Source organism: Nematostella vectensis, chromosome 1 (assembly GCF_932526225.1).
Source record: "Nematostella vectensis chromosome 1, jaNemVect1.1, whole genome shotgun sequence".
In the NCBI taxonomy this organism is placed as follows: domain Eukaryota; kingdom Metazoa; phylum Cnidaria; class Anthozoa; order Actiniaria; family Edwardsiidae; genus Nematostella; species Nematostella vectensis.
Window position 1 is genome coordinate 16,119,830 of NC_064034.1, and position 26,438 is coordinate 16,146,267.

Consider the following 26,438-nt stretch of genomic DNA (forward strand, 5'->3'; position numbering starts at 1 on the left):
CCTTTACACGCTAGACCATGGCCCCTGGACACAAGACCTTGGCACATGACACGCTAGACCGTGGCACCTTGGCAGACTAGACCATGGCCCCTTGGCACGTTAGACCATGGCCCCTTGACACGCTAGACCATGGCCCCTTGACACGCTAGACCATGGCACAGGACACGCTAGACCGTGGCACATGACACGCTAGACCGTGCCACATGACACGCTAGGCCGTGGCCGCTTGACACGTTAAACCGTGGCCCCTTGACACGTTAGACCGTGGCCCCTTGACACACTAGACCATGGCCCCTTGACACGCTAGACCATGGCCCGTTGATGCACTAGTCTATACACGTTAGTCAATGTCCATCTGACACTCTAGATCATGTTCACCAGACACGTTAGATCGTCACCCCTGGTATGTTACACCTTATGACACCTTAAACGTTACACCATCACCGTTACGATTACGTTACACCGTTACATCGCTTTTTTTCGTCAATTTATCCAGCTTCAACAAAATATAACAAGGAACATCTTTTGAGGACGGGGTCTCATTTACCTGGCGGCATTTGAGTAAGTACTTAAAACAAACCCTGTCCTCGCTTATGATATTATAATACATCAAATATTATTCAATTATTAGTTGCTCTTAATGTTGCTTAAGCAAAGTGGCATACCATAGGAAAAGCAGAATGTTCTTTGACTATTTGGCCTCTGTTGTCTTTGACATCAATTCGCGAGGGGCCTGGAACTGAGACGACGTCAAACATGGCGTTGTCATTGGTTACTTGGCTTTCGTTGAATACGTCACTGTTGTAAGGTGCGGTGTCATCGTCATTCTGTGATTAGACCAAGGCACAGTAATCATACAGAACACGCATTTCGAATAAAGGCTGTCAAAGCAAACTGCGAGGGGCAACCAGCTCCGTTAGCGACAACAATTTTAAACCAACAAAAAAAGATTCCTTTTGTTTTTTACAACATTAGTCAACATAACATCAAGATCTGATACCTGATAAACATCATATCCCATGCATGCTAAAATCAGAAAAGAATGGGTATGTTGTAATGTTTCGCAAAAGCTGCCTTTCCAATTGACAACCATTAAGGGAAGGGTCATTATACAACGGGGGGGGGGGAGGTTACTATGTTTGGGGGAAGGGCTGCTATTTCTTGAGCATCGATTTGGGGGAGGGCCTCGATTTTTTATAAATTAAAATAATTATCCCTTCAAGTGTGGCCTTTACCTTTTTCATTTTTTCCAGTTTTGGTTTTATTAACTTCCATCTATGAATTTACGAATTTCGATTCATGTCAAAGTCCCTCCATACTAACTTTTCAAATTGGTGGTATTTGTGGTACTTATTTGTTTAAGATTTCAGTTGGGAATGATGCTGGTTTCTATAAGATTTTAACAATAACAGCATTTCATATATTTGAAAATATATGAAATTTTCACGGGGGAGAATGCTCCCAACCCCCCCTATACAATATTATTTACACCCCTAAAAAATGGGCTCACAATCAACTTTTCTCCTGGTTTGGTGGTGTTAAGGCCAGCTCCGCCGCCCCTTTATGGGCATGTCTAAGTCAGTGCCCCCCTCTCCCCCCCCCCCCCCCCCTCCATACACACACACCATTTTTTGTGCTTTAGATTGGGGAAGGGTCGCAATTTTTGAATCAGAAAAAAAAATTCTACTTAGCAGCCTCCCCCCCCGATAAATAATGACCTTTCCCTATTAATTAACACAAGGAATCTCTAGTCCATATACAGCGATTTATCTTGTATCCTTTAGCCATCCCCTTGTTTGTAGCACGCTTAAGAATTTGACCGACAAAAGAAGTCATAAGAAGAGGAATGTGGCAAACAATTTCCTCTTCGTTCTCTTCAAATGTATTAGGATGGTTGGTGATTTCCTGTCGGGATTCTTCGGACTTTATCCGACCTTGAAATCGAGTGTATCCCAATTCCAGCACTACGATCTCCAAATCACCGCCACAGTTTTTGAGTAGCTTATTTATGTAGCTCAAGTCATCTAGGCCATAAAGTACCATTTATTTTACCATCACTATCGCGCAGCATCACACTTCAGACACCAACAACACCGCTACATTAGAGGTTTTAGGACCGTCCACTGGACAATAGTTAGTGCATGTGTGTAAATTTGAGTTGCTTGGGTACCTTAAAATATCTGGTAGAAAAAGGCGGAAGCAACTTTTTCCTCAAGTACCATAGTGACCATGTGTGCATGTTTGAGTTGCTTGGGTACCTTATATATCTGAAGGAAACTGGTGGACGCAATTTCTTGCTGTAGTACCATAGTAAACATGTGTGTATGTTTGAGTTGCTTGTGTACCTTATACATCTGAAGGAAACTGGTGGACGCAATTTCTTGCTGTAGTACCATAGTAAACATGGGTGTATGTTTGAGTTGCTTGGGTACCTTATATATCTGAAGGAAACTGGTGGACGCAATTTCTTGCTGTAGTACCATAGTAAACATGTGTGTATGTTTGAGTTGCTTGGGTACCTTATATATCTGAAGGAAACTGGTGGACGCAATTTCTTGCTGTAGTACCATAGTAAACATGTGTGTATGTTTGAGTTGCTTGTGTACCTTATACATTTGAAGGAAACTGGTGGACGCAATTTCTTGCTGTAGTACCATAGTAAACATGGGTGTATGTTTGAGTTGCTTGTGTACCTTATACATCTGAAGGAAACTGGCGGAAGCGACTTCTTTCTGTAGTACCATAGTAAACATGGGTGTATGTTTGAGTTGCTTGGGTACCTTAAAATATCTGAAGGAAACTGGCGGAAGCGACTTCTTTCTGAAGTACCATAGTGAACATGGGTGTATGTTTGAGTTGCTTGGGTACCTTAAAATATCTGAAGGATACTGGCGAAAGCGACTTCTTTCTGTAGTACCATAGTGAACATGGGTGTATGTTTGAGTTGCTTGGGTACCTTAAAATATCTGAAGGATACTGGCGAAAGCGACTTCTTTCTGTAGTACCATAGTGAACATGGGTGTATGTTTGAGTTGCTTGGGTACCTTAAAATATCTGAAGGAAACTGGCGGAAGCGACTTCTTTCTTTAGTACCATAGTGAACATGTGTGTATGTTTGAGTTGCTTGGGTACCTTAAAATATCTGAAGGAAACTGGCGAAAGCGACTTCTTTCTATAGTACCATAGTGAACATGGGTGTATATTTGAGTTGCTTGGGTACCTTAAAATATCTGAAGGATGCTGGCGGAAGCGACTTCTTTCTGTAGTACCAGATGACAGCAGCCATGATGACAAGAAGGAAGATAACAGCGAATATGATACCACCAATACTTCCACCACTGAGACCTTCGCCCTGTAAACAAAAGCGCAACGTTATATATCAGATATATATCATTTTAAATTTCTTGTGTAGCCTCTCTTTGTTAAAGCAGCGCCGCCTAGAGTGATTAGCCCAGAACGGCTACGAGAGAGACTACTCTTTCTTTACCACAAACAATGCATGCTCGAGGTTCCAGCATACTTTGGAAGCGCCCGCGAAGCACAAGATAATGCTATATGGGGTGCAAAAGACAGAACACAAGTGGTGCTACGTTGGTGATTTGTTGAATGACGCTTGAAGCTTTTAGCATCGTGCAAAAAGCGCTAAGTTTAAACGTCGTATTATACATAAACCGTATTCAATGCAAATGCATTCAAATAAATCAAGTCGGTTGTTAATCTTCGTGTGCATGCATTTGCATCGTATTATCCATGACGGCTCATGGATAATACGACGTTTGAGCTTAGCCTAACTTTTTCAGTATTGCTGGCACCGCCTTGCTCAGCTGACACAGGGCAGAGAAAATGATGGCTTTTGTGCGGCTTCATCATAGTGTGCAGTAGGCGGATTTTTCATTTCCATGTGGGAATACCAAACCGCTACACCCCTCCTCAAAGAACATTTGATCGCTGTAATGCCATGATGCTCTGTAACGGGACGATTCATATAAGATAACGTTTACCTGGCTTTTCTGTTTTCCATAAACAGCAGCCTAAGAAAAAAGGTTACAAACAGTTAGCAATCCGCACATACATAATATCCGACCATGGTTATCTAAGACTAGTCTGGAAAAGATTATAAAACCATTTCTTGATAAGGAAGGAATAGGACAAACACAAACACATCATGTAAGGAGTAGGGACAAGGAGCAGAAGTGAACTAATTGACAATGAGCAATGAGAGATTATTTTTACATTACTATTACTATCACGGTTGTAGAGATAAAATACAACTACTGTTAGAAATGGAATACTGTATATAGGTGGAGTATATGACCGAAACTTTTAAAATACTTCGACAAGGCACGAAAAACGCTTCTCTGAGGCACGATAATATAGGTTCAAAATAAGATCATACCTTTGCAGTGGTAGAGGGAGGAGATGAAGTCTAGAAAAAAAAAATAAGGGGAGTGAGAATGACAACTATCAACAACAGTCAATACTTACGAAACCCGCGTGCACTCCATTAACTGGTTCTCCACCTTATGCCCATTACATTCACTGGTTCCCCACCTAATGCCCATTCCATTCACTGGTTCTCCACCTTATGCCCATTCCATTCACTGGTTCTCCACCTAATGCCCATTCCATTCACTGGTTTTCTACCTAATGCCCATTCCATTCACTGGTTCTCCACCTTATGCCTATTCCATTCACTGGTTCTCCACCTTATGCCCATTCCATTCACTGGTTCTCCACCTTATGCCCATTCCATTCACTGGTTCTCCTCTTATGCCCATTCCATTCACTGGTTCTCCACCTTATGCCCATTCCATTCACTGGTTCTCCACCTAATGCCCATTCCATTCACTGGTTCTCCACCTTATGCCCATTCCATTCACTGGTTCTCCACCTAATGCCCATTCCATTCACTGGTTCTCCACCTTATGCCCATTCCATTCACTGGTTCTCCACCTTATGCCCATTCCATTCACTGGTTCTCCACCTTATGCCCATTCCATTCACTGGTTCTCCTCTTATGCCCATTCCATTCACTGGTTCTCCACCTTATGCCCATTCCATTCACTGGTTCTCCACCTTATGCCTATTCCATTCACTGGTTCTCCACCTAATGCCCATTCCATTCACTGGTTCTCCACCTAATGCCCATTCCATTCACTGGTTCTCCACCTTATGCCCATTCCATTGACTGGTTCTCTACCTAATGCCCATTCCATTCACTGGTTCTCCACCTTATGCCCATTCCATTCCCTGGTTCTCCACCTTATGCCCATTCCATTCACTGGTTCTCCACCTAATGCCCATTCCATTCACTGGTTCTCCACCTTATGCCCATTCCATTCACTGGTTCTCCACCTTATGCCCATTCAGATTGAAATTGTTCTACATAACTCGTTTTCAAAAATTGAAGTGAGGCTTAGAATCAGACCATTTGTGAAAGTAATCCTTATTGAGGCAACTGGGAAACACTCAAGTAGAATTTAAATCTTTACGACCGGCCCTAAAAAGTAACAAAGACCCCGAAGGTGAGCCCTGGGCTTTTGAGCGATCTAGAAATATGTCATCTTCCAAGTCATTGAACTTAGAAAAGCATTACAACACCCCCCCCCCCTCCCCCACCTCAACAGCCCTTTTTCTTTTCCGATTCCAATGATACGATATACTTGCGGCGTGATGGATCTATTCATTCATCCAACCCCCACCTCCCCATCGCACACACACACACATTTCCTCCTTCTTAAGTACTAATTATGCATTATACCTGAGATGGGCGGATCAATCGTTGATTACCAACACTCTCTCAACCCCAACCACATCCCCAGCCAAAACAGAAACCCTCGTTCATCAACCCCAATCATATAATATACCTGCTGCTCGGTCGATCTATCAGAAGGCACACTAGTCGTGAGGGGCGTGGTCGGCTGTCCCGTGCCTGGGGTCGCTGTGGTTGGCATGGTTTTCTCTGTACCTGGTTCTGGTGTTTGGGTCGTGGGTAAAGTGGCTGGTGTTTGAGGGGTTTTGGGAGATGTCTGAGGAGTTGTGACTGATTTTGTAGTAGTGCTTGGCGATCCAGGATTTGCAGTTGTTATCTATGAATATTACGTTACATTTATTTAACAAATAGATCTCATTTTTATTGCGTCTGTACTCTTTGGATGCAGAAATGACGTCACAATGTGTCTTGAACAAAAATTACCGTTTCTAATTATACGCTGTGGGGTCATCTGTGCATCTATTGGAGGACAGATGCACAAAAAAACGAGATTTTATTTATTTTATACAACAATCAAAATATTTTCTTACTTTATAATCTAGGTTTTGGGAGCACGCGCGATTTATGATTGTCCTTGTATGAATTGCGTTAGTTTTACAAAACGAATTTCCAAATTAAAGTTGAACACGAGTTTAGACTATCGTCTGAGTAATCACTTTCCAACAACCAAGACCCATGGAGTTAATAATCCTTTTTTTCTTAACAGGGACATGTATTGCGCTCACCTCCGGGGCTGCCGATGTACTGATAGGCGTGGTAGTAGTAGGTCCTGATGTCATGGGCGGGGCTACAGTTGTAGGTTGCGGAGGAACAGGTCCAACGATCTAGAAAATAACGACAAACGGGTCATTCATTCGATTTTCATAGTCACATAGTCATGTATAATCAGATAATGTACCGGATAGTTTTTTATTTGAAGTAGTTCTTTATGTAAATTCATGTGTAGTATATTTTCATTACACGCTGTTTTTGTTTGCTTGTTTATTTAGTTTTAGATGTACGCAAATTCTAGGTATAGTCTGCCATTGCTCTTTCAAGTACAGTATGTAAGCCCTAAGTAGCTGGAAAGGAGATTCCTTTTTATTCAGGGTAGGAGAGTGGGGGGGAGGTTGGCGGCTCCACCCCTTTGACAGAGCATCTGGTAAAGTGCGACCTGTCGGGTCCCGTACTCTCGCTGAGATGTTACGATGTACTAAGATACTTGCTGAGATGTTACGATGTACTAAGATACTCGCTGAGATGTTACGATGTACGAAGGTTCTCGTTGAGATGTCACGATGTACTAAGATACTAGCTGAGATGTTACGATGTATTAAGATACTTGCTGAGATGTTAGGAGGTTGTTTAATATCTTACCGGAAGGACTTGATCCAGTACATGGATAATGCCATTCGATGCAATAATATCCCCCAACACATGCGCTACACCATTTACCGTCACCACCCCCTAAAATATCAAACATTGGAATCACGTACAAAGACTGAAGAGAGTATCACGGTGTCGTGCTTCAACTGACAGTGCTGAATAAGGTTTGCGCATGCGCGTGAGTTGGCGAAAACAAAATCGTAGTGTTGAATCGTTCCAGGGGGCCGTTTCTCAAAAGTCCTGATAAACCCGGAAACCCGGAAAGTCACTCGGTAAGCCCCCAATAAACACTTCGGGTGTTTCTCAAAACGCCCGCTATTTTCGGGCCCGGAAAAAAACCCGGTAACTCGCCCGGTAAATTACGGGAGCTCAAGAGCTTCCGTTAACTTACCGGGAATTACTTTTAATGCGAAAATTGATACCCAAAACGACGTTTTTCCTTAATATTTTCAGCTAAATTCATAGATCAACTATTCATCTTGAATTAGCCAAGTTGAAATATCCAATTTGGTGCTTTTTTTCCGATTAAATCTCGCCATTTTCAAGTTGTGTCGAGTTGTAGTGAGTTTTCATCACTTGAGGAAACCATTCCACTGCCCGGTAAGAAATGAGCCAATTACGGCTAACATCATTTTATGGGATTCCCTACTAGCCATTCAGGTTTCTTTTCTGTCAAATCATTTGACAGAAAAGCTGTCACCGTGCGCCTAAAAAATGTAAACAACTTTGCGAAGGTATTGGAAGTTTTGCTACAAAATGAGACTTTATCTACTTTTTTTTGTCTTTTTTTCGAAAAGTGCCGATGCCACAGCAGTGTTTGGGGTACCAGTTGTTTACAATCATCGATAAATCTACGATTTTTATTGATATTCAATAATTATTTAACCAATCTATTCATTAACTCTGAAAATTATAATTTGTTTATCGGGAACCCGTAAACAACCGGGACGCTACCGCAAGCTTTAAGAAACGCTCTTCCTCGCCCGGAAAAGTATCCCGAAAACTCTCCCGGTACCCTAACGGGCCCGGATATTACCGGGAGTTTTGAGAAACGACCCCCTGGACCATACCACAGGTATACCGCACGTTTTGAGAAACGACCCCCAGAGGCAGATCTAGCTAAATGGGGGGGGGGGGGGGGGGGGTTGGCTCAGTGACAAAGGGGGGAGGGTGTAACTTGTTTTTGTTACATATGGCTTTCTGGTAGCCCAAAGGGGGGGAGTTTAAACTCCCTAAACCTACTCTCTAGATCCGCTACTGCGCTGGAGTAAAGGTACGAAAGGCTGACGTCAGTCACCGTTTTGACTAACAGAAGTAAAACCATACTGTACAAACGATGACATGAGGGATATAGCCTTATAGCCTTAGCGCTTGTTTTCTTAGTATTAATAAAAAAGCGACAGTTCGCCGGTAAAAGCCGCCATTAAACAAAAAGGCTGACTTAACCCGCGGTGCTGGCAATTGTTTTGCGTTTTTCAGCACTAACGCCTCAACTTACATGTTCTAACTTGCGAATAACAAGTTTTGAGCCAAGGAGTGTGGTCAGCGTTGTTCCGTTTGCCATGTGCAATAACGTAACACTCCCCAAGACCACGTGATGCTTCAGCAACTCCAACGTGAATTTCTGCAACAGAGACAGTTTGTTTCATGAAATGGAACAACAGATTGAAGAAGACACCCACGCAAGACAGGGTTACGTACGTTTCAAAAATTCAGTTTGTAACATCTAAATTCTAGGCGTAACGAGGGTAAGGCCTATAGTCTGTCTAACATAAATATAGTCTTCAAAAGGTAGTATAGGTGTCAGTTTCGTCATGCGTTGCCCAGGGAAGAGGCGGGGTTATATTCCATCTACCTTTGACCCGACTGCACTGCGTATTGGTGCAAAGACTGTGAAGTTCCTCTGTGTTGATTGCAGTTCAGAAAAAAGGATATTTCCATTACCAGAGTTCATAAGAAAATACACCGCCTGCAAATACAAAATGATATGTAAACGGCCTTAGGAATAAGTGACATACCGGTGACAATAAGAATAGACAAACCACAGATAACAATTTATAAAAACTATGACAGCAGCCACATGTACGCGGCAAATCGAGAGAAAGCAACAAGAAAATCAAACACCCAAGCCGATAGCGTTTAACAGCTGAAAGAAATAACTTGCCTTGTAAAATTCTTTCAGTTTTATCGAGCTTTGTAAAACCTGTCATGAAAAAAAGTACACATTTAATCGTAATAATTATTGTATCCTAATGGGGAATTCTCTGGTGATATTATATATCCAAAGAAATTACCTGTAAAACATTGCCCTCACACGTGATTCCATCCCCTGTGTATCCCACCAAGCACGTGCACACGACATGACCAGCTGCAACGAATCGCACATGAACCACGTGAACAAATAGAAGAGACAAGACCGGAATAAGTGTTAAGTTTGAAGAACAACAGAGAGTACTAACTTGTGTCACTACACCCGGCGTTGATAGAACATCCGCCGTGATTGACAGCACACTGTGACCCGGGAGCGTGACCAACACAGGAATCCCGAACCATGTGGAATCCCTGTTTGCACTGACAAACGCGCTGCCCCTAATACAAAAGTAAAGATATCGATGCAGAAATTATTTTGAAATTGAGATTCACACACATTATACTTAAGGTTGCCCGCTCTCAATTATTATCAATTTTCTTGTTAAAATTTTGCCAAAATTTACCCCGCTGCCAAGTTCTTAGTTTTAGGGCGATTTTTAACATTCTTTGAAATCCTGAAAAATATTACAGATTGCAACAATTTAGCTATTTTGAAAGCGCGATTTCGAAAATAATAAAACTGTAAATTTTATATGCCTAAATTTGAAAAAAAAAAGCTGAGCTGAAACATTCCCACTCATGCAGCATCTCTTCAAAGGTATGCCCTCGTTTAACCAGGGCAGCATTGCCTAAACGTCGAGAAAATACAACCAAGTGATTCAAGGAATTGTTATATATATATGCATAATACAATCACTGCACAGGACCAAAAACACTAGGGCCAGGGGGTCGTTTTTCAAAAGTCCCGACAAACCCGGAAACCCGGAAAGTAACCCGGTAAGCCCCCGATAAACTTTACGGGTGTTCCTCAAAACGGCCGCTATTGTCGGGCCCGGAAAAAATCCCGGTAACTCGCCCGGTAACTTACGGGAGCTCAAGAGCTCCCGTTAACTTACCGGGAACTACTTTAAATGCGAAAATTGATACCCAAAACGATATTTTTCCTTAATATTTTCAGCTGAAATTATAGATCAACTATTCTTCTAGAATTGGCCAAGTTGAACTACCCAATTTGGTGCTTTTTTCCGACTAAATCTCGCCAATTTCAAGTTGTGTCGAGTTGTAGTGAGTTTTCATCACTTGAGGAAACCATTCCACTGCCCGGAAACAAGTGGGCCAATCACGGCTAACATCATTTTATGGGATTCCCTACCAGCCAATCAGGTTAATTTTCTGTCAAATGATTTGACATTTAGCTGTCACCGGGCGCCTAAAAAATGTAAACAACTTTGCGAAGGTATTGGAAGTTTGCTACAAAAAGAGACTTTATCTACTTGTTCTTTGTCTTTTTTTTTTTCGAAAAGTGCCGATGCCACAGCAGTGTTTGGGGTACCAGTTGTCTACAGACATCGACAAATCTTTTATTGATTTTATTGATATTCAATAATTATTTAGCCAATTTATTCATTAACTCTGAAGATTATAATTTGCTTATCGGGAACCCGTAAACAACCGGGACGCTACCGCAAGCTTTGAGAAACGCTCTTCCTCGCCCGGAAAAGTATCCCGAAAACTCTCCTGGTACCCTAACGAGCCCGGTTATTACCGGGAGTTTTGAGAAACGACCCCCTGGACCATACCACAGGTATACCGCACGTTTTGAGAAACGAGCCCCAGGCCCGTACCCAGGATTTTTCTCGGGGCTAGGGGGGGGGGGGGGGGTGCGAAATCCGAAAAATGGCCCTAGTTTTTCCCCTGGGGGGGGTGTTTTCCTGTTGTGGGGTGTGTGGTTCGCACCACTTGCACCCCCCCCCCCCCTCAATCCCTGGGTACGAGGGAGGTATGAGGGCTAAACAGAAGAAGTACTTACCGGTCCTTGAAAGTGACATGTTGCGTTCGGACCACATCCGCCGTTGTCATGACTACACCTGTCAATCATCTGGCAATAGAACCCATCTCCTTCGTAACCATTGTTACACGTGCAGTTCACGCGACCAGACTGTTCTAAACACGTGGCAAACGCGTGACAACCACCGCTGTTGACGTTGCACGAAGGGAATACTGGAGATGAACAATGAGGGAAATCGAGTATTGGGACAAGAGAGCGCTGAAAAGCACGTCTAGAAAGCTGACAAGAGATATATGTGCACATACGCACTGAACCAACAATAACACAAAGCTAAAAAAACAATTCGAGCTTTATTCAATTTCTGTCCCTCTGTTTATAGGTATTTTCTCGGTGACAGTAGCTAAGAAGGTAATCCTCTTTGACGGAGTGTGGTTGTGATCGATCTAAAAAGTGATAATTGACGTAACCCAAAACACAGTTGTTACTCGTAAACGAAAGTCTTCGGATATTTTTTCATTAACATAATAAATCCACTTAAATCACTGTGAAATTTAATCCATCCTATAATAAAAATGGCTCCATTCTATTGCTAAAGCATAATAGTCTATAGATGACATTATTTTCTATAATTATATATCAAGTCTAACACCGTAAACAAGTATTTAAAAAAATCTGGGTCTGTGTTTGTTATCCGGTCCAGGGTTCTCTGGTCATGGTCACTATCACAAGGGGATGTTTGGTGATGGTCACTATCACGAGGGGATGTCTGGTGATGGTCACTATCACAAGGGGATGTCTGGTTATGGTCACTATCACAAGGGGGTGTCTGGTCATGGTCACTATCACGAGGGGATGTCTGGTCATGGTCACTATCACGAGGAGGTGTCTGGTCATGGTCACTATCACAAGGGGATGTTTGGTGATGGTCACTATCACAAGGGGATGTCTGGTCATGGTCACTATCACAAGGGGATGTCTGGTCATGGTCACTATCACGAGGGGATGTCTGGTCATGGTCACTATCACAAGGGGATGTCTGGTCATGGTCACTATCACAAGGGGATGTCTGGTCATGGTCACTATCACAAGGGGATGTCTGGTCATGGTCACTATTACTGGTCATGGTCACTATCACAAGGGGATGTCTGGTCATGGTCACTATCACAAGGGGATGTCTGGTCATGGTCACTATCACGAGGGGGTGTCTGGTGATGGTCACTATCACAAGGGGATGTCTGGTCATGGTCACTATCACAAGGGGATGTCTGGTCATGGTCACTATTACAAGGGGATGTCTGGTGATGGTCACTATCACGAGGGGATGTCTGGTCATGGTCACTATCACGAGGGGGTGTCTGGTCATAGTCACTATCACGAGGGGATGTCTGGTTATGGTCACTATCACAAGGGGATGTCTGGTCATGGTCACTATCACAAGGGGATGTCTGGTCATGGTCACTATCACAAGGGGATGTCTGGTCATGGTCACTATCACGAGGGGATGTCTGGTCATGGTCACTATCATGAGGGGATGTCTGGTCATGATCACTATCACGAGGGGATTTCTGGTCACGGTCACTAACACAAGGGGATTTCTGGTCATGGTCACTATCACAAGGGGATGTCTGGTCATGGTCACTATTACGAGGGGATGTCTGGTCATGGTCACTATTACGAGGGGATGTCTGGTTATGGTCACTATCACAAGGGGATGTCTGGTCATGGTCACTATCACAAGGGGATGTCTGGTCATGGTCACTATCACAAGGGGGTGTCTGGTCATGGTCACTATCACAAGGGGATGTCTGGTCATGGTCACTACCACGAGGCAATGTCTGGTCATGGTCACTATCACGAGGTGATGTCTGGTCATGGTCACTATCACGAGGGGGTGTCTGGTGATGGTCACTATGACGAGGGGATGTCTGGTCAAGGTCACTATCACAAGGGGATGTCTGGTCAAGGTCACTATCACAAGGGGATGTCTGGTCATGGTCACTATCACGAGGGGGTGTCTGGTTATGGTCACTATCACGAGGGGATGTCTGGTCATGGTCACTATCACAAGGGGATGTCTGGTCATAGTCACTATCACAAGGGGATGTCTGGTCATGGTCACTATCACAAGGGGATGTCTGGTCATGGTCACTACCACGAGGCGATGTCTGGTCATGGTCACTATCACGAGGTGATGTCTGGTCATGGTCACTATCACGAGGGGGTGTCTGGTGATGGTCACTATCACAAGGGGATGTCTGGTCATGGTCACTATCACAAGGGGATGTCTGGTCATGGTCACTATCACAAGGGGATGTCTGGTCATGGTCACTATTACAAGGGGATGTCTGGTGATGGTCACTATCACAAGGGGATGTCTGGTCATGGTCACTATCACGAGGGGATGTCTGGTCATGGTCACTATCACAAGGGGATGTCTGCTCATGGTCACTATCACAAGGGGATGTCTGGTCATGGGCACTATCACGAGGGGATGTCTAGTCATGGTCACTATCACAAGGGGATGTCTGGTCATGGTCACTATCACAAGGGGATGTCTGGTCATGGTCACTATCACAAGGGGATGTCTGGTCATGGTCACTATCACAAGGGGATGTCTGGTCATGGTCACTATCACGAGGGGATGTCTGGTCATGGTCACTATCACGAGGGGATGTCTGGTCATGGTCACTATCACGAGGGGATTTCTGGTCACGGCCACTAACACAAGGGGATTTCTGGTCATGGTCACTATCACAAGGGGATGTCTGGTCATGGTCACTATTACGAGGGGATGTCTGGTCATGGTCACTATTACGAGGGGATGTCTGGTTATGGTCACTATCACAAGGGGATGTCTGGTCATGGTCACTATCACAAGGGGATGTCTGGTCATGGTCACTATCACAAGGGGGTGTCTGGTCATGGTCACTATCACAAGGGGATGTCTGGTCATGGTCACTACCACGAGGCGATGTCTGGTCATGGTCACTATCACGAGGTGATGTCTGGTCATGGTCACTATCACGAGGGGGTGTCTGGTGATGGTCACTATGACGAGGGGATGTCTGGTCAAGGTCACTATCACAAGGGGATGTCTGGTCAAGGTCACTATCATAAGGGGATGTCTGGTCATGGTCACTATGACGAGGGGGTGTCTGGTTATGGTCACTATCACGAGGGGATGTCTGGTCATGGTCACTATCACAAGGGGATGTCTGGTCATAGTCACTATCACAAGGGGATGTCTTGTCATGGTCACTATCACGAGGGGGTGTCTGGTCATGGTCACTATCACCAGGGGATGTCTGGTTATAGTCACTATAACAAGGGGATGTCTGGTCATGGTCACTATCACAAGGGGATGTCTGGTCATGGTCACTATCACAAGGGGATGTCTGGTTAAGGTCACTATCACAAGGGGATGTCTGGTCAAGGTCACTATCACAAGGGGATGTCTGGTCATGGTCACTATCACAAGGGGATGTCTGGTCATGGTCACTATCACGAGGGGGTGTCTGGTTAAGGTCACTATCACAAGGGGATGTCTGGTTAAGGTCACTATCACAAGGGGATGTCTGGTCATGATCACTATCACAAGGGGATGTCTGGTCATGGTCACTATCACAAGGGGATGTCTGGTCATGGTCACTATCACAAGGGGTGTCTGGTCATGGTCACTATCACAAGGGGATGTCTGGTCATGGTCACTATCACGAGGGGGTGTCGGTTAAGGTCACTATCACAAGGGGATGTCTGGTCATGGTCACTATAACAAGGGGATGTCTGGTCAAGGTCACTATCACAAGGGGATGTCTGGTCAAGGTCACTATCACAAGGGGATGTCTGGTCATGGTCACTATCACGAGGGGATGTCTGGTCATGGTCACTATCACAAGGGGGTGTCTGGTCATGGTCACTATCACGAGGGGATGTCTGGTCATGGTCACTATCACGAGGGGATTTCTGGTCATGGTAACTATCACGAGGGGATGTCTGGTTATGGTCACTATCACGAGGGGATTTCTGGTCATAGTCACTATAACAAGGGGGTGTCTGGTCATGGTCACTATAACAAGGGGATGTCTGGTTATGGTCACTATAACAAGGGGATGTCTGGTCATGGTCACTATCACAAGGGGGTGTCTGGTCATGGTCACTATCACGAGGGGGTGTCTGGTCATGGTCACTATCACAAGGGGATGTCTGGTCATGGTCACTATCACGAGGGGATGTCTGGTCATGGTCACTATCACGAGGGGATGTCTGGTCATGATCACTATCATAAGGGGATGTCTGGTCATGGTCACTATCACGAGGGGGTGTCGGTTAAGGTCACTATCACAAGGGGATGTCTGGTCATGGTCACTATCACAAGGGGATGTCTGGTCAAGGTCACTATCACAAGGGGATGTCTGGTCAAGGTCACTATCACAAGGGGATGTCTGGTCATGGTCACTATCACGAGGGGATGTCTGGTCATGGTCACTATCACAAGGGGGTGTCTGGTCATGGTCACTATCACGAGGGGATGTCTGGTCATGGTCACTATCACGAGGGGATTTCTGGTCATGGTAACTATCACGAGGGGATGTCTGGTTATGGTCACTATCACGAGGGGATTTCTGGTCATAGTCACTATAACAAGGGGGTGTCTGGTCATGGTCACTATAACAAGGGGATGTCTGGTTATGGTCACTATAACAAGGGGATGTCTGGTCATGGTCACTATCACAAGGGGGTGTCTGGTCACGGTCACTATCACGAGGGGGTGTCTGGTCATGGTCACTATCACAAGGGGATGTCTGGTCATGGTCACTATCACGAGGGGATGTCTGGTCATGGTCACTATCACGAGGGGATGTCTGGTCATGATCACTATCACAAGGGGATGTCTGGTCATGGTCACCATCACGAGGGGTTGTCAGGGCATTGTCACTATCACGAGGCGATGTCTGGTCATGGTCAGTATCACGAGGGGATGTCTGGTCATGGTCACTATCACAAGGGGATATCTGGTCACGGTCACTATGTCCGGTCTATTCACGGGAAGATTACACGGTCCGCTTACCTGGACATGTAGTGTTGTCATTGCATCGCTCACAAGATGTGCCCACATATGGCGCATCACATGTGCAGCTACCAGTACCTGTCAGCCCGTCATCACACTGGCCCCGCCCACTGCACGGTAGTCTGATGTCGCCAGGGCAAGCTGCAGCATAATGTCACGTGATAAATAGATAGTAAACGATTGTCATCATAAATCAATACGCACTCGTCTCGGCGAAGAGCCCAATATATTTACATGTATGACACAACACAAGCCTGGTCCCCAGGCGCCTCGTGACAGCCCTCTGTTGTCAAATAATAGAGAGCTTAAGCAAGTGAACACGAACGGCATCAAAAACGGCGCGCGCGCTCACGAATTGCTGAAAAACGGCGTTGACGTCCGTGATAGGAAATCTAGAACGGCATTTTCCCTATTTTTACGTTCTACGCGCGCGGTCACGGACGTCAACGCCGTTTTTCCAACAATTCGTCAGAGCGCGCGCCGTTTTTGATGCCGTTCGTGTTGACTTGCTTAAGCTCTCTATTCTCTGCGATAATACGCTGTCCCCAAGCAGGACTAGCGGCATATCAAAATTGACGTCATTAACCGACAAGCCGCTCAGCCAATAGAAGCCAGGGAATAAGGCTAACATAACAGTATGAGGCACACTCGCAATAGGGCGCTAAGAGATCACGTGACTGTTTGGGTATCAAAGTAGCACGCGCTCGGGCTTTTAGCGGCAAAATAACACTTACCAAAAGTAACTTGTTGAGCGCTTACGAAAAAAGCCAGATTTTTGTTCAGAACAGTTTTAGTTTCATATAAAGATGCTTTATTGTAGCTCCTGTGCATGTGCTTCATGTAAACTTTGTACACATTTTTTTCGTCGTTCTCTGGTGTGATCATTCTGGTTTGAATTTGCCACCCAGAAAGGTCACGTGATCCCTTACAGCAAGTCCCCTCTTGCATGTATGTACATTCTGGAATTCGTCAAATAAATGAGAGAACACTACCCACCCCTGCAGTCAGGTCCATAGAAGTTGGAACAACACTTTTTAACTCTAAGCCGCCGCAGACAAAGAGGCATACAACCAAGTGCGTCTCCCTCATGCTGGCAGTGTTGAGTAGCCGTACCCTGCACACCAAATACAGCAAGCGAGCAGTATGAAATGAAAGAGTCGTAGTAAAGAACCATTTATATTGAAATAAGGAGGGGTGGGTTAGGGGAGGAGGAAGAGAAGTCAGCCTCTGCGCATTTCCAAGTATAAAGACCCACCCCTCCCCATTTTGGGTTTTTAACAGCCCGTCAATGTAAAAAAAAAAACACTGCACCTAGTCAGCGGTATCCAAGCTTTCCAACAGTGCATTGCGGTCCCATCCCTTTTAAGTCTATTGTCGCATAATTGAGTGCTGTGCTTATGGATATTTGCAAGCAAAGCTGGATTCATATGGATTCATGGACATTTTTTCTTGTTCGGCCTTGCCTGAATGAGAAAATAATTTTCTAGTGAATCACCACAGCTCTCCTAAACGCTGTCTTTTCTGAAACCAAATTAATTCCAAAATTATTTACATTGCTATTCTGGGTCTGTATGACCTGGATATGATTTGTTTGGTTCGGTGTGAAAAGACTTATAAAAAACTGTCTAACTTTGTGCTGACTTGCCCTCCCCTCGTGAATTTTCAATTTCTTACAATGATCATCAGTTCCTTGTATTCCTGACTGATTTTCCCTTTTCAAAACACAAATAATGTGAGGCCGAAATGCACATACCTACCCAGATTTTGGCTTTTTAAGATATTTTAACTTGGTGATCTTTGCGCTATGTATCAGCTCAGGGATGGACAAAAAGCTCAAATTTCAATGACACTTTACAAAAAGTCGCATCAACTTAGTCGCGTTTGATATTTTGTTTGATTTTACTCACTAAGTACTTAGGGGAATTTTCCGCCTTATTTGATTTGAGACAAACTGTGGAAACGTCAAGTCATGTTTTTCCGTCATTGTGTTAATTTTGCATTTATGAATTCTTTTGGGTTGTGGCTACTTCTCAAAGCCGGTACATGCCCGTAGAGGGGTCATTGTGTTAATATCTACATTTAAGCGTAGACTCATACAAATTCCTAAGCGTTCTCTTATGACTATCTACTATTCTCTAATATATCCGTACTTACAATATTGTATCTGTGTTTGGGGTTCAACGTACCCTTCAAATCTCAATCGTCTTTTTTGGCTCCAGAAAAGAGCTGTACGCATTATTTCAAATAAGCCATATGATGCTCATACTGAGCCAATATTTAAAGATCTAAACATTTTGAAATTCCACTGCATTTATTTATTTCCTAATGTTTCAATTTAAGACTAAAATACTTTCTCGATACTTTGACAATATATTTTTTCTCAATTCTCAAATTCATAATTACAATACAAGACGTGCTAAGCTATTTCACATTCCTAAATGCAGAACAAACATACGCAAATTTGAATTAGATATCAAGGGCCTGCATTTTATAATTCCCTAGACACTGATACTCAGTCTGCAACTACTTTACCTTTTTTTTTGACTAGCCTTAAAACTGTTCTTCTTAACTATATATTGAATTTTTCCCTTTTTTGACTTTTTGTATGTGTGTATGTGTTGTTGTTTTTTATATAAAATCATAGTTATATTAGGTATATTAGTATGTAATCTCCTCATTTATATTTAGCCATGACTTAATATTATGTATTTTTTTTCCTTATAAATGGGGAGGACTGTCTCGTATAAGCCTTGTGGTTTTTATGGTCCTCCTCGCCATGTATTTGTCTAATTAATTATATATTTAATGTACTTATTGTAAATATGTGGCAAATAAAAAAAACTTGAAAACAAAACTTGAGGAATTGCATAAATAGAGTATTTTGGGTCAACGTTTTAAATAAAATTCAATACTCTTTAGAACGAGAAAACCCGGACAGATAAAAAAATCATCAAATATAGATGTCTGCGCAAGAAAAAGAAACAAGCCCTGCTATCCATAAACAAATTCACGTCCTATCAAAATGTACAATAAATTCATCGACGCGACATCATTTTAATGCTTATTTAAGTTTTTGGTGTGTTACTGAGTCTGCGTTCTGACGTTGTAATAGCCGTTATATTAAGGTCGCTCGCGCGTTAATTAACAGATCACTAACAGAGGGCGTTATCAATTTTAAACTTCGCACAGAACCGTTAATGTTTATGCGATTGCTTTAGAGTTTTTACCAAAGATGACCCAATGTGTGCAGAGTGCACAACGAGATCATGTAGTGTGGTAATGTAAACAACAGCTCACTATATATTTATAGTTTTTCAAAGAATTCGTCTCTTATGTTAAGACAAATAAGCTCAGAAAAATATTAGAAATGTTTTGCTGAGACATTGTCTGTTTGCAAATTGCTCTTTTAGTAGCGCCTGTCTAGGTAATAGTTTATTTTCAGCAGTAAAAACAAATTATTTGTGTCTCTTTTGTCTGGAAATTTTGTACAAATAGGAAGCATGTAGGCTTTTAGTCGCACTGGTATACATTACCAGAGATTCGTACGGGCTAGATACGGTGGAAGAACAGTTTGAACTAAACCCCACCTTTTTATCATACCCCTCTTAAAAGCAAAAGATTTAACGGTTATAGACACATTCAAAACTTTAGGGAATGCTTAAAGGGGGTCGACCACGCCTAGAACAATGGGAGTTGGTCCCTAAGCTAATAAAGTTTCGAGATTGTAGAAGACAGCATTTCGATTATTTATTTCCATTATATTTACACTAACTCCCGTTTACCGTATCAACATGAATTTCGGTATACATTCTTTGATAATTAACTGTACTGCAAATAATAACGCATCGTTATTGGATCCAGTAGTGTCTCAGCTTTCCTCATAGATGACGGTTCCCTTGAGCGGAACGTGTGATCATGTTGATAACCGACTGATCAAATTTGATCAAATTATTTTTACATAGGAAGATATTCGGATGCTAGTAACTGTTTCTAAGTTGATTTCTTAAACTATGTGGTAGTAGACCTTTAAAATGTTTTCAAATCGTTGAGTGGATACAATCAAGCTAATAAATATCGACCGTTTCATCGGTAGAACAAAGTTCCACTTTCTTCACGGTCCAGGGTTATCACCATTTCTTCGATGCATTTCGATCCCTTCCTCCGCACGGACGGAATTTATACAGCAGACGAGTTTACGAAGAACCGCACGAAAATCGTCAAGAAACACAAAGTATATTAATGGACCGAAAGCAGCATTTGCATAATTGAACACTCTGGTAATTTTTACGGTAACAAAAAGAGATGAAAAAACATCAATATCAAACTCCGCTCTTCCTGTTACCAAACCATAAACAAAAGTCCACAGAGCAGTTTCGGTTGCATACCGTGGCAGGGCGCACACTAAATAAAGAAGTGTGGATGATAAGATCATACCAACAGCTGAACGGAAAACCCGGCGCCTCCTCATCTGCTGAGCTTCAGGGATATTGAGATTAGCCTGGGAGCGGACAAGTCTCCTTATGATAACAATGTTGATCGCGACGATTATAGGCACAGGAATCACTAGGAAGGTATAAGAGATAATAATGTACACCAAACCATGTGGGTTGTCTGTGGAAGGTACTAGCGATACAGACATCACTCCACCAGACACGACCCAAGAGAACACAATAAGAGCGAGCAAAGTGCGGCGCGACAGCGGTGACAACTGCACCGAAGATGACACCGCCCTGAGCCGCTCCATGGATATGATAACTAAAGTGACAGGGGAAGCCATCAGGCTTGTGTATGCTATGAAATTAAAGACTCTGAGATTAATGGCCAGGTTGAATGTCTTCCCACTAGCCCGATGGCTTAAAGATATAACCATAAAAGCCGGTATTGTGAAGAGTGAGAGAGTGTCGGCGAACGCCATGTTGGCCACAAACAGGTGCATGTTCTTTCTTGGTACCCTCTTCATCAGCACCAGCAGAATGACAGCCAGGTTCAGAATCAAGCCGGAAAAAAACAGAACGCTATACGCACCTAACTCTGCTTTTTCACTGACCGATAAAGGACTATTTATTTCCTGAACTATTTCTGAAGCGTTAGACGACTGCGTACCGTTCATGTTGGTCGAGGTTGGGTTTTGACTAAGCTATCACGAAATGACAAAAGGCCTTTAGATAAAAAAAAATATTTATAATGCGCTAAAACTATGTATTAAAACATATTATAAAGCGCTCAACAGAAGACAAATTCTTACAAAAACATCTAACCTAAATCGACATAACAAATTGTAACACGGACAGCTAAATAAACAAATCCACTAGGTGAAATATGCCAATTGGTGTTTAGTGCCTGTTTAAATGGCTCACGGCCTTTTATTACCTGTCACTGCATGTCTGATAAGCCAAAATTTTCAATGAAACCAGCGCAATCACACTCAAAAAAGGGGTCAAAATCTGTATATTTTTCTCCTGAAATTACAAAATATGAACAGAACTGGGCAATTACATTCAATAAAAGGGAAATCCCATTCAACGAAAGGCAAAATTGCTCAAACTCTGTATATTTTTCTTTTGATATTACGAAATATAAACAAAACTGGGCAATTACATTCAATAAAAGGCAAAATGAATTTCGAGAAACTTTTTCTAGCTGGTCAGAACTTAAACATATTTTCTTCTGATATTACAAAGAATAAAATAAAGCTATACCAAAATTCCGCTTCAACAAAATAAAGTTTAAAACACCAGTAAATTATGAATACTGCGAATGAATACGATTACCTGTCACCGCAAGGCAAAACGAATTACGAGAAACTTTTATCACCTGGTCAGAACTTAAAGAGGAACGGCAAGCTAAATACAACCAGGACTTATATTTAGATGTTAAAACAAAAAATACGCTTACTGTAGGTTATAATTCGTTTTTGAGAAATTCGAATTTTCGCCACCATCTTGGATGTTTTTTCTCGTCAGCGCATAAGCTGTCAGCGGTCGCTTTTTTGTGGTACTGTACGAACAAGGTGAACAAAGTCTACCATTTAGAATATAGTTAGGAATTACCAAGTACATCGGAGAAAGCAAAGAGCCTATGGAAGTTAAGGAGGCTCGCATCTAATTCCGTTGGTCAAACAACATTTTAATAAAAAACATTGCAGCGAATTCATAAAAACTAAAAAAAATAAATAAAGTATTTAAAGAAGGCCAATCACGCCGCCATTTTATGCTCCCGCTCACTGACGAGTCACACAAACATCGTTACGCTTCTTCTAACCTGTAATATAGACCGTAACCTATTGACTCTTGGCTATTTTATAAGCTGAATTTCAAAAAATAAAAAAAAACAGAATTTACAATTAAAAAAAAAAAACAGACCAGAAATGGACCTTGGGTGGTATTTTGAGCGTTTTGTTGAGAGGAGTGATTTTGCTGTTATTCATTGTTCGATTTGAAACGTGTCAAAGAACCTGAGCTATTATTTGGCTGAAGAGTAGTTGCTATCACCTTGGCTGGATCCCTTAGACTGATGCCTGAGTATCTTCATCTTGTTGTGTTTATTTTGCATTTATGATTTTTTTTGGGTTTTGGGTACTTCCCAAAGCCGGTATAGGCCGGTTGAGGGGTCTAAGTGTTAATATTTACATTTTAGCGTAGATTCATACAATAGGAATTGGCATAAATAGACTATTTTGGGTCAACGTTTTAAATACAGTTTAATACTTTTTTGAAGGAAAAAAAAAACAGAAAGATTTGAAAAAAAAATGCGCAAGAAAAAAGAAACAAGCCCTGCTATCCATAAACAAATTCACGTCCTACCAAAATGTACAATAAATTCATCGAGGCGACATCATTTTAATGCTAATTGAAGTTTTTGGTGTGTTACTGAGCCTGCGTTCTGCGGGGCATAATAGCAGTTATATCAACCCGAAAACATCGTTAAAAATTCAAGAAAAGAAAATCATGAAATATAAAATTTATTTCTCTATATATAGTTTTTTTAAAGGAATTTGTTTCTTATGTTAAGATAAATGTGCTCAGAGAAATATTAGAAATGTTTTGTTGAGACATTGCCTGTTTTTCAAATTGCTCTTTTAGTAGAGCCTGTCTAGGTAATAGCTCATTTTCAGCAGTAAAACCACATAATTTGTATCTCTGTTGTCTGGAAATTTTGTACTAGGACGCCTGTATGCTCTCAGTCACACTGGTATACATTACCAGAGATTCGTACAGGCTAGATACGGTGGAAGAACAGTTTGACCTAAACCCAACCTCTTTATCATACCCCTCTTAATAGCAAAAGCTTTAAAGGTTATAGACACATTCAAAACTCTCGGGAACGCTTAAAGGGGGTCGTAACTAGAGCGAAATGGCCAATGTCACTAGATCGACCACGCCTAGAACAATGGGAGTTGGTTCCTAAGCTAATAAAAGTTCGAGTTTGTAGACGCAGCATTTAGATCATTTATTTCCATCATATTTACCTTAACTCCCATTTACCGAATACCGTATCAACATGAATTTCGGTATACATTCTTTGATAATTAACTGTACTGCAAGTAATAACGCATCGTTATTGGATCCAGTAGTGTCTCAGCTTTCCTCACAGATGACGGTTCCCTTGAGCGGAACGTGTGATCATGTTGATAAACGACTGATCAAATTTGATCAAATTATTTTTACATAGGAAGATATCCGGATGCTAGTAACTGTTTCTAAGTTGATTTCTTAAACTATCTGGTAGTAGACCTTTAAAATGTTTTCAAATCGTTTAATGGATACAATCAAGCTAATAAATATCGATCGTTTCATCGGTTTAACATCGGTAAAAGTTCCGCTTTCTTCAATGTCCAGGATCATCTTCATTCCTTCGATGCATTTCGATCCCTTCCCCCGTACGTACGAAATTTATATGGCAGACGAATTTACTAAGAACCGCACGAAAATCGTCAAGAAACACAAAGTATATTACTGGACCGAAAGCAGCATTTACATAACTGAACACTGTGGTAATTTCTGAGGTAGCATGAAGAGATGAGCTAAGATCAGGATCAAACTCCATTCTTCCTGTTACCAAACTTTCATAAAGAAAAGTCAACAGAGCGGCTTCGGTTGCATACCGTGGCGCGGCGCAGACAAAATAAAGAAGTATGGATGATAAGATCATACCAACAGCTGAACGGAAAACCCGGCGCCTCCTCATCTGCTGAGCTTCAGGGAGATTGAGATTAGCCTGGGAGCGGACAAGTCTCCTTATGATAACAATGTTGATCGCGACGATTATAGGCACAGGAATCATGAGGAAGGTAAGATAGATAATAAAAAACATTAAACGACGTTCAAAGTCTCCTTTGTCAGGTACAAGCTCTCCAGACATCACTCCACCAGACACGACCCAAGAGAACACAATAAGAGCGAGCAAAGTGCGGCGCGAGAGCGGTGACAACTGCACCGAAGATGACACCGCCCTGAGCCGCTCCATGGATATGATAACTAAAGTGACAGGAGAAGCCATCAGGCTTGTTAATTCCATGAAACGAATGTAATAAATGATAATCATAAATGTCCCCCAACTATCCCGAAGGCTAAAATGCATAATCATAAAAGCCAGTGTTGTGAAGAGTGAGAGAAGGTCGGCGAACGCCATGTTGACCACAAACAGGTGCATGGTCTTTCTTGGTACCCTCTTCGTCAGCACCAGCAGAATGACAGCCAGGTTAAGAACCAAGCCGGAAATAAACAGGACGCTATACGCACCTAACTTTGCCTTTTCTATGACCGAAAAAGGACGAATTATTCCCTGAACTATTTCTGAGACGTTAGACGACTGCGTACCGTTCATGTTGGTCGAGGCTTGGGTTTCAACTAAACTATCACGAAATGACAAAAGGCTATTTAATAACAAATATATAATAATTTATTTATAATGCGCTTAAACTATGTTAACATATTCTAAAGCGCCCAAAAGAAGATAGATTCTTACATCTAACCTAATTCGACGTAATAAATTGAAACAGGGTCAGCTAAATTAATCCTCTAGGTAAAATATGCCAATCGGTACTTAGAGCCAGTTTATATGGATCACGCATGAAACCAGTGCAATTGCACTCAAAAAAGGGCAAAATTTGTAAAAAAGTGTATATTTTTCTTTTATTCAAAATTTTGAGAAATTATTACCAGCGGTCGGAACTTAAACATATTTTCTTCTGATATTACGTAGGATAAATAGAGCTGTACCCAAATGCCGGTTTAAATTGTTAACAAAATAACAGTTTGAAACACCAGTATTGAATACTGCGAATGAATACGATGTCTACCATTTAGAGCATTTTTAGGAATAAGTACCAAGTACAATAGTCTGCCTTAGCAGCCTTGTATCACCCGGATAAGTAACAATCAACCAGATATGTAACAACAACCGGACTTGTAACAACAATCAACCAGATATGTAACAACAACCGGACTTGTAACAACAATCAACCAGATATGTAACAACAACCGAATTTGTAACAACAATCAACCAGATATGTAACAACAACCGGACTTGTAACAACAATCAACCAGATATGTAACAACAACCGAATTTGTAACAACAATCAACCAGATATGTAACAACAACCGGACTTGTAACAACAATCAACCAGATATGTAACAACAACCGGACTTGTAACAACAATCAACCAGATATGTAACAACAACCGAATTTGTAACAACAATCAACCAGATATGTAACAACAACCGGACTTGTAACAACAATCAACCAGATATGTAACAACAACCGAATTTGTAACAACAATCAACCAGATAAGTAACAACAACCGGACTTGTAACAACAATCAACCAGATATGTAACAACAACCGGACTTGTAACAACAATCAACCAGATATGTAACAACAACCGGACTTGTAACAACAATCAACCAGATATGTAACAACAACCGGACTTGTAACAACAATCAACCAGATATGTAACAACAACCGGACTTGTAACAACAATCAACCAGATATGTAACAACAACCGGACTTGTAACAACAATCAACCAGATATGTAACAACAACCGAATTTGTAACAACAATCAACCAGATATGTAACAACAACCGGACTTGTAACAACAATCAACCAGATATGTAACAACAATCGGACTTGTA

At 42.2% G+C, this 26,438-nt stretch overlaps 1 protein-coding gene across 2 annotated transcripts in view; it reads right to left on the reverse strand.

Moving 5' to 3' along the window:
* Positions 1–26,438, reverse strand: part of LOC5511127 (stabilin-2) — an 82,069-nt gene that overhangs the window by 5,984 nt on the left and 49,647 nt on the right. The window contains exons 55-69 of one of the 2 annotated variants that reach the window (XM_048729009.1): positions 17,302–17,419; positions 16,306–16,446; positions 11,259–11,449; positions 9,598–9,727; positions 9,433–9,506; positions 9,303–9,341; positions 8,994–9,107; positions 8,637–8,762; positions 7,130–7,219; positions 6,499–6,597; positions 5,868–6,089; positions 4,397–4,426; positions 4,002–4,031; positions 3,221–3,352; positions 666–827 (exon numbers count right to left, since the gene is read on the reverse strand). In XM_048729009.1, the coding sequence (XP_048584966.1) occupies positions 666–827; positions 3,221–3,352; positions 4,002–4,031; positions 4,397–4,426; positions 5,868–6,089; positions 6,499–6,597; positions 7,130–7,219; positions 8,637–8,762; positions 8,994–9,107; positions 9,303–9,341; positions 9,433–9,506; positions 9,598–9,727; positions 11,259–11,449; positions 16,306–16,446; positions 17,302–17,419 (1,698 nt within the window). The remainder of the gene's footprint in view (positions 1–665; positions 828–3,220; positions 3,353–4,001; positions 4,032–4,396; positions 4,427–5,867; positions 6,090–6,498; positions 6,598–7,129; positions 7,220–8,636; positions 8,763–8,993; positions 9,108–9,302; positions 9,342–9,432; positions 9,507–9,597; positions 9,728–11,258; positions 11,450–16,305; positions 16,447–17,301; positions 17,420–26,438) is intronic. The other variant, XM_048729011.1, reaches the window with a different exon arrangement.